At 33.0% G+C, this 9,972-nt stretch overlaps 1 protein-coding gene across 1 annotated transcript in view; it reads left to right on the plus strand.

The window, feature by feature from the left end:
- The window catches only part of LOC107726697 (gephyrin-like), a 92,808-nt gene that overhangs the window by 63,908 nt on the left and 18,928 nt on the right, over positions 1-9,972 (plus strand). The window contains exons 10-11 of the mRNA XM_016536387.1: positions 6,410-6,451; positions 8,306-8,380. Of these exons, the coding sequence (XP_016391873.1) occupies positions 6,410-6,451; positions 8,306-8,380 (117 nt within the window). The remainder of the gene's footprint in view (positions 1-6,409; positions 6,452-8,305; positions 8,381-9,972) is intronic.

A 9,972-nucleotide genomic window follows, 5' to 3' on the forward strand; every position in this document is an offset into this window, starting at 1 on the left:
TCATTCTCCATTTCTTTCTCTTTCTCCCTCTAATGCTTTTTCGGTTTATTATTCCTGCCTGCTCCTTCTCTGTGGGCTTCTCTCTCTCTCTCACTCTCACTCTCTCTCTCACTCTCACTCTCACTCGCACTCTCTCTCTCGCTCTCTCTCTCCTCCTCCTCCTCCTCCTCCTCCTCTTCTCTCTCCATCCATACGTGTGTGTTCACTTCCTCTCTGTGTCAGTGTGTGTATGTGTGTGAGATCTCAGTCTTCATGTAGATGATGGTAAGTCTTCACTCTTTCTCTGGAATTTGATGTTTCTTGAGTCAGACGACGTGTGTGTTTAATATTAAAATCCATTTGATAGTTTAATAATCAGTCGAATTGTGTATAAATCTAGTGCTGGTATGTGTGAGTGATTTTGTGCCTTTTTTTGTTTTGTTTTTTGTCACAGAGTGTGTGTGTGTGTGTGTATTCGATTGTGTTGTGTAAAGAGTGTGATATAGATATAGTGATGGTGATAAAAAAAATCACTGCACACATAAACTTGTTGCTGTGATGTTTGCTTCATCAGTCCGTCCATCTGTCTTTTTTGACTATAATATATTATATAAAGTTTTTGCATAATTAGTCATGCATATTTGCTCTTGGCAATTTGTCCAATGTGACATTGTCCATTTGTGTGTAAATATTCATATATGTTATGCATTGTATTGTACATTTGTGATATTCATCACACAGGATGAGATGTAGAAGATCAGATCATGTGTTCTTTCTGATGTTTGGCTGAATTATGAGTATGTTAGATAACACCCTAAAGCTACTTTCGGGACTTTAAGGTTTTAAAATGCAGTCTGCCAAAAATCTTGAGCAAAATAAGCCCTTGATGTTTTGAGACTCTTTTGACTAAAAGTTCAATTAGTAAATGCTTGCAGTGTGTTGGCTAAAATCTATTATAGATTTTCAGTTTTAAATTTATGCTGTTAAATTATTTCTACATTATTGTTTATTTTTAGTTCAGGGTTAGGGTTATGTTTTTTTCCAATTATAATAAAATAATATTCAATATTTCTATATTATTTTTTTTATTTGTTTATTGATTGATTTTTATTATGATATTTAGTTTTTTATTTTGACTATTATTATGAATGATTATATTGAACACATTCAAATATAGAGGGCTAAACTGGAAATTATTGTTACAAAACAGTGTTATGACAGCTTCAGTTTGAAGATACTGGCATTATCGTCTTTTAGACGGATATAAATGTGTAAAATGACTCAACTCAACTGATAATGACATGCATGTCACTGCTTATTTAGCCCAATTCTGATATGAGATGCTTGCTTGTTATGAAACTGAAAGGCAAATGGACATTTAAAAACATGCACCAGCACGGATATCTCAGATTGTGGATTATTAGCAGACATTAATGCTGTAAATTGCTTTAGTGCATTATGGTGTCCACAGATTATCTGAGGTGTAGTTTCTCATCCTGATAGCTGCATTACAGAAGCACCTACTAAAGCATTATTAAACACAGCACAGCAGAAACCGCTTGGCTGTGCATTAGCAGTCTTGAGCAGATTGTGTGTGTCCTGTTAGCCGCCCTCGCTCCCTTCAGAGGGGTCAAATCTGAGGCTCGGGAACCAAGCCAGACATGATATGAGGTTTTAAAGAGAGAGTTCATCCAAAATGTTATCATTTACTCACTCATTTCAATCTTGACTTACTTTTTCTGTGCAACATACTCAAAAATGTTTAGGCCTAAAGATTTATGCATGTTAATTGCATTTAAAATGTCTATTTATTTGGATTGCACAGTTTAAATATAAATAACCTAGTAAATTTAATGTGATGCATATTTATCAGTCGTATATAAATGAATCAAGAATTAGATTTCTGTAATAAACTTGATGTGTTTTAAATACACAAAAACAGGTTTATATATTTATCATTAATAAATCCAATTTGTTTCGATCTCATACATTAAATCGAACAAGATTAACTCATTTAATTTTTCTTTTTTCCGCAAACCATGTTCATACTTTTTAACTGATTAAATTGAATTGTTTTCACAATTAACAGATTTATGCGTATGCAATTTGAATAAACTTGTTTGAAAATATGAATTTAAATCTAATTTAGTTGCGAATAGATACTATGCCATGATAACTTATTTATATACTTTACTTTTTTGTGTGCAACAAGGAAAATTTTAAAGTTGCATATGTTTAATTACATTTTTTCCCATATTTATGTGAATTATTCCTTAAAGTATTCATATGTGATAGCGCTCACAGCAGCTCAGCTGCCATCACCGCCTACTTAAAAAATGTCTTATGAAATAGATACACTTTATTACTTTCTTTTAGAGCAACTCAGTGTTTTCAGCTCATGCTAGTATGTAGTTCAAGTGCTTCAGTTCAGGACCAACAAAGGTAAGATCCTCTGGATCAAGAATACTGGATGCTGGCTACACTCATAAAAATAAAGATTCTAAAAGCAGGTTTTGGTAGCGATGCAATAGAAGAACCATTTTTGGTTCTCCAAAGAACCTTTCAGTGAACAGTTCTTAAAAGAACATTTTTTTAGAACTTTTTTTGTTTATAAAGAACTTTTTGTGGAATGGAAAGATTCCATGGATGTTAAAGGTTGTAACCATCAATGCCAATATAGAACTGTTTGTTTGATACAGAGTCTAATGCCAAATTTACCCTGCAAATGAGCGCTTCACAAGTGGAATTTAGGTATCTTTACACAGACTGTTTAATGTTTGTCAGAGGCGGCATAAATGCATTTACACCGCAATTACAACTGTATACTTTGCTATAGGGGCCGAAGTCATAATTTAGTCTGGCTTTTACGCAGAATTGCACTTATACACTAAATTTTGAGCAAGCACAGAGCAGCCTTAACGCAGCTGTGTAAAGACACCCAAAACACCTTAGGTTGTTCCTTAACCTAAACCGAAAGCGGTTCCAAAAGGTCCTAAGATCATTCATTTTGGCCAAAATGACAGAATTGCAATTATCCTTTGTAGTGAACGTAAAAATTGCAAAGAAAAAAATAAATACATCTCATCTTAGGTAAGATGAGAAATATTGATTATAACTAGTGATACCCCAAAATGAAAATTCTAGGTAACAAACGAAAATTCAGGATGCATGGCAGAAAACCGAAATAGAAAGTACATTTTAATGAATAATCAATGAATTAATCAAATTTATTCAATAATCAACACTCAAATAAAAACTAAGTTATACAAAATGGACACTGACACATTGAAAACATGACATCAGAGAAATTATAATTAAACATCACTGTTCAGGTCAATTCTATTTCGGGCTGAAACCGAAAATTGCTGTTTCGGCTGAAAATTTACGATTGCCAAAATGTTGGTTTATCTTATATTTCACCCAGTGCTAAAAAGTATCAATAAAAGTACTTAATTTGCCCAACGTGTCTGTGTAATTTCATGCTTCTTATATTCAACCCGATCTTATGAGAAAAGGTAAGGTGGCCATTTCAAATGAATTCATTCTACAGTATGTGAGTCGTACGAAAATGTAAGATTTTTCGGAAAAAAAGTAAGCATGAAACCAAACCATCACTGGGACGCAAGCAGATTGTATGAAAACCTACAAATGAGATCAATGAATTAGACGTAAAACGTAAAATAGAATTGCGATTTTGTTGGAGTATCACATTGTTAGCAACAATTCAAGTCTTTTGGAGTCATTTGGGTCAAGCTCTATTTGTGTTAAATCATCCTTGAGAAAAACACTTCTTTGAGGACTTTGCACATGTGAAACAGAGTGCCGTACGCTGCGGCAACAGCGCTGTGTGTGTGGCGATAAATAATGCTTCTAAAGATGATATCTGTAGTACATGAATTTCACTTGAACATTAAACTCGGGTGGGCTGCAGCCTGCAAGATATATTACTTCCTTCATGGACAACAAGGACACCTTGCATGCATAAATGTGAGACGCAGTGCTGATTTTATATGCAATAAGTACCAAATGATTCCTGTCACACGCTGTGAGCATTTCCAGTCAACATGAAATCAAAATTGATAATACATGTTTCTGCTCTTGTTGTATGTGATTCATCAGGGCATGTTATACTAAAGAAAAAATGTTGGTAACTAAAGCAACTTCCTTTCTTAGCTGAGCAGCAAATGAGCTGCACTTGCAAATGAGTTTGAATTGATCAAATACAATGGCATAACCATGGTATTGTAGCATGCATGGATTTTTACTCCGGTCTTCAGTGTCACATTTCCTTCAGAAATCATTCTAATATGCTGATATGCTGATTAGATTTTTTTTAATGGAAATTTCCCAGGATTCAGTGAATTGAAAGTTCAAATAAACAGCATTTATTTGAAATAGAAATCTTTTGTAACATTATAAATGTCTTTACTGTCACTTTTGATCAATTTAACTCATCCTTGCTAAATAAAAGTATACATTTTTGGTAGTTGGTAGTTGTTATTGGTAGTGTATAATGAGTATGTGAAGTAACTTCTGAATATTTACATAAATATTTATTACATCAACATCAGTGTTGTTGTTTTGAAAACTATCATCTTCAGTAATGTAGTTAACTGGATCGTGGAAGTTTAGGAAATGTCAAGGTTAAAGTTGGTGTGTTTAGCAACATGTTAAATGCTTCACCCATCTTTCCATCTTTGCTGTGTTTGCGTCTGTATGTGTTGCGAATCCAATATAAATTGGATTTAATGTGACCACATTTTTATCCCCAAGCTAACATCAAACTGGGATCTATGGAAGCCTATTTCCTAAAGCAACTTCCTTTCTTAGCTGAGCAGCAAATGAGCTGCACTTGCAAATGAGTTTGAATTGATCAAATACAATGGCATAACCATGGTATTGTAGCATGCATGGATTTTTACTCCGGTCTTCAGTGTCACATTTCCTTCAGAAATCATTCTAATATGCTGATATGCTGATTAGATTTTTTTTAATGGAAATTTCCCAGGATTCAGTGAATTGAAAGTTCAAATAAACAGCATTTATTTGAAATAGAAATCTTTTGTAACATTATAAATGTCTTTACTGTCACTTTTGATCAATTTAACTCATCCTTGCTAAATAAAAGTATACATTTTTGGTAGTTGGTAGTTGTTATTGGTAGTGTATAATGAGTATGTGAAGTAACTTCTGAATATTTACATAAATATTTATTACATCAACATCAGTGTTGTTGTTTTGAAAACTATCATCTTCAGTAATGTAGTTAACTGGATCGTGGAAGTTTAGGAAATGTCAAGGTTAAAGTTGGTGTGTTTAGCAACATGTTAAATGCTTCACCCATCTTTCCATCTTTGCTGTGTTTGCGTCTGTATGTGTTGTGAATCCAATATAAATTGGATTTAATGTGACCACATTTTTATCCCCAAGCTAACATCAAACTGGGATCTATGGAAGCCTATTTCCGACACGTGAGAAAAAAAAATCATGTTTTAGGAAGTCATGGCTTTAAAGTCATAATTATGAAATTAACATTTTAAATTATGACATAAAAAGTCAAAATTATTGCATAAAAAATGTCATAATTATGAGATAAAAAGTTGAAATTTTGACATACCAAATCGCAATAATTACATAAACAGTCATAATTATGAGATTTTTTTTTAAAAAGTCGAAATGATGACATACAAAATCGAAATTCTGACTTAAATATATAGCAATGCCACTGGGAAATTCCACTGGGAAAACAATGTCTTTTATCAATTCACAATTACTTCTCATAATTATGAATTTTTATGTCATAATTTTAATGATTTTGGACTTTTAAAGTCATGATTTAAACTTTTTTTAGCTAATAATTATGTTTTTTATGTCATAATTTTGATAGTTTTTTTGTCATAAATTCAATTTAGTATGTCATAATTTTGACTTTTTGTCAATTTAAACTCTTAAAGTCATAATTTCTACTTTGTCTCATAATTTCACATTTTTATGTCATAATTTCAATTTAGTATGCCAGAATTTTGACTTTTTGTCATAATTTCGGCTTTTAAAGTCATAATTCCGACTTAGTATGTTATAATTTCAAATTTAAAAGTCATAATTTCGATTTTCATCTCATAATTACAGGGATCAGAAATGATTGCCCACTAAGTAAATGAGCTCAGGTTGATATTCAGAAAAAAAACACATGAACTTGCCTTGAAAATGTCAAGCACAAATCCCAGATCAGAAGCAAATACCTGAGTGTAAGCGCTGTATTTGCGTAGTTTCTGCTATTTTTAAATGTCTTCTGTTCCCAGCTGCTTTGGCTTGCGGTGCTCCAGCAGTCCTCCGGGCCAGCAGGGGGCAGCAGTGTGTGTCTCAGCTTGGCTTTGCTGGCTCTTATATTTAATTGTCTTCTCTTCTCCCCCCTTCTCGTGGCACCCAGGCGCGGCTTCCCTCCTCTTCATCCACCCTAAGCATTGCTGAGGTATTCCTGCATGCGTCTCGGGCCGCATCGCCATGGCAACAGCTCTTCTCCACCTCGGCATGTTGCCATGCGACATGTTTCTTCCTGCCTGCGATGATTGTTGTTTCCTGCTCTGCCTGAAACCCTTCCTGTCTTGTCATGCATGCTTTTCTCAAGTGCAGAAATGACTGACAGTCATTTTTGTGGCACTTTTAGATGCGAGTCTTGGATATTTTTTTCATTTTTGAAGTGGTTTTGACCATCAGCATAATCATATCACATTTTTTCCTTTACATTTTTCTTATGCATTTCTGACATTATTTTTTCTCATCCATAAAACACTTTAATGTATGTATGGCCAGAGGGGTTATTCTTACTAGTGATAGACTGATGCAGTAGTATTGACCAGGACAGTTAATTAATGATAATTGAAGATTATATTTGGCTATTTTGAGATTACCATAAATAAAACAATGGTTCATCTATAGCAATTTTGTGTGCATTATATTGCTAACACTAAATTGTATTATTTATATCGGCAATTAATCATCCAACTTGTTCTCCAGATTTTCCGTTTCAACCAATGAAAAACCTGTATCAGTCGACCTCTAGTTATTACCTCTGTAAAACATACATGATATCTAAAAGTGCAGTTATATGAGCTCTGCTTGATCTAAAGAGTTAGTTATTAAAATGTTTTAATCAACAATCCATCCATATATACGACACATTACAAGCTTGTATATTATACTGTATTGAGATGTGATCAATAGCATGTTAGTACAAAATTGTGTTGTTTTTCCAGTAACAAATGGATTATATTTTTGAATAGCAAAAAAAAAAAATCTGTCAGTTTGTATTGATATCTTTAAAAAAGTAGTTGTTTTTTATACATTTAAAAAAGAAGTTTTAATCAATATTCCAGCCATATACAATAAATTAGAAGCTTATATATTATACTGAAAAACGTATATATTATATGCTGCGTTGAGATGTTTTGTTTTTTTTTTAGTATTCAGTTATTTATAGGGATGCACAATATTAGATTTTTGCCGTTAAAATAGTTTTCGCTATTAAAATAGTTTAAATGTTGTCTTTTTCCAGTAACTAACTAACTATTTATTTATTTTTATTTATTTGTTTTTCAATTAAAAACTAAAAATTTAATGGTAACAAAAACAAAATTTTTAAAAAATAATACTTTTTTTTGTCAGGTTGTACTGCATGCTCTGATGATATATTGTTTTAGAGACAAATAAATATGTTCATATATGACTTTCTATACATTTATAATGATATTAGTACCCCTTTTATAGCCTCAGTTCAGTTAGTTTACTGACTACTTTTTGTTAGTTACTTGTAATGTAGCTTGACTGTAGTTGTACTGTAGGTTCAATCTGAATAGCTTGTAGTTTGAAAAAACTAGTTTCCCAACACTGTAGTAGCCCTAATATGTCAAAGCGCTTTGAGAAGCTTGATTCGAGTGTCATTCAAGTGATTTCTCCAGCTCCATGATTTCTTTTCTGTTGGTTTGTTCTTATTTATCACCCACGATTTACAGCATTAGATCAGTTGAGTTGCTTTAAATGCGGGTGAGTTTTCATTTTGCTCAGCTGGTCATATCTTCATTGTACCGGTGCACATTACGGCAGTGTATTTTATTATTGTGTGTTGCTGGAGAGAGTACGTGTGTGCGTGTGTGTGTGTGTGTGTTTGTTTATTTTAGTGTTTGTGGCAGCGCATGCTCATAAACGTGTTTGACTGAATGCAGATGGATTCTGTATCTGTGCCTATTGGATATGGAGAGGTTTGTGTGTGTGTGTGTGTGTGTGTGTGTGTGTTTGGGGTGAATGACTGTCCTGTGGCTTCCTCCAGGCGTCGCGGCGAGAGTTCAGAGCACACCTGGATGAGGTCATCACACTCAAGACAAGGTACTCTACCTTGGACCAGGTAAAGAGCTCATCTTCAATCAGCCTGTAAACATGACTTTAGCACCGACAGCTAATAAAGCAGCTCAAATACAGGAAAAATTAGCTAGTTTTGAGCACAAACCAACAATGATAACAGATTTACCAACATCTACTAACCCTCATGTCACTACAGAACAGGTATCAGTGGGTTTAAATATTTAGTTTAGTTTTTAAGTTAAGCTAAAACACTGTATGGTTAGCATTATTTCTTTAAGCCAATTTACACCAAAACATTTTCTACAGTTCTTAAAAATTGGTGTTGAAACTATTTTCACTCAGAAATTGCTAGTAAATTTCACAAACAATTGCAAAGAAATGACATGTAACATTCAAATAAATGTGAAATTTGAAAGTAGAAAAACTGAAACATATTTAAAAAATATAAATATATTTATATTATAAAAAGTGTTTACAAAATAATTTGACCTCCATATATTTCAATCCGAGAAAATACATTCACATCTGTCACATATGTATCTGTAATACATGTGAACACAACACATTTGAATAAAAATCTTACTTTACAGTGATCCAAAAAAATTAATCCAGTTTCAAAAGTATATTTTATTTAGTTTTACTGTTTGTTTACAATATATATTTAGCATATATTTACAATATATTTTGGCCAGGGGAAAAAACATTTATATGTGTGTGTGCGTGTGTGTGTGTATATGTGTATATATATATATATATATATGTATGTATATATATATGTATGTATTTTTACTTGCCATTTCTTTGTAATTATTTGTGAAATTTACTAGCAAAGTAAATCCTATACCAAATTTTTTCAGTGTAGATTCATCCACGTCTGCCGCTGATGGCCGCATGCTATATGACGCCATAAACATTGTTCTTTTTGCTGACATTTTAATCCAAAGTGACTTACAACTAAAATGATATTGCTCTGACACACTCATTCACCTCCATTCATTCTCTTTTTGTTTTACTCATGTGTGATGTTGTTTGTGTCAAGGATTTAACAGTGTGTTTGCAGTAGTATGTTTGGTGTTTGTGTGTTGGAGTTATTTTAGTATCATTGCTATAGTACTTTTTGTTTGAATTAGACTTTATTTTTATATTTTCAGTTTTATAATTTTTTTTAAATGTGTCTATATAGTTTTTATTATTTATAGTTTTAGTTTTGTATTTGTTATTGTAGTACTTAAACTAAACGCAAAGTAAATAAGAATGTTGCCTGGCAACTAGGTGAATTAAAATAGTTTTTTTTTTTTTTTTTCATTTTATCTTTATTTTATTTCAAGTAACAATAATTGTTTATATGGTTTTAGTTAGCTGTAAAACCCTGACTTTAATTAATATGTTTATGTCTGTGTGCATGTGTAGCATTGTATTATGGCGCTTTTCCACTGCGTGGTACGGGTCGGCTCGGTTTGCGTTTCCACTGCAGTTCAGTACCGCTTTAGAGTGGGCGGGATTATTCACAAGTCGTTATAGTTGCGCCGCCTTTATTGTTGCGACTCCTGAAAAACGTTTTCATTCCGCGTCGCCCCATCAAGCTCTCGCTGGATCCGCTCCTCTGCTATCAACAAGAGGAACGTCTGTACTTCC

This window comes from Sinocyclocheilus rhinocerous, unplaced genomic scaffold (assembly GCF_001515625.1).
Source record: "Sinocyclocheilus rhinocerous isolate Xijiao unplaced genomic scaffold, SAMN03320098_v1.1 scaffold246, whole genome shotgun sequence".
In the NCBI taxonomy this organism is placed as follows: domain Eukaryota; kingdom Metazoa; phylum Chordata; class Actinopteri; order Cypriniformes; family Cyprinidae; genus Sinocyclocheilus; species Sinocyclocheilus rhinocerous.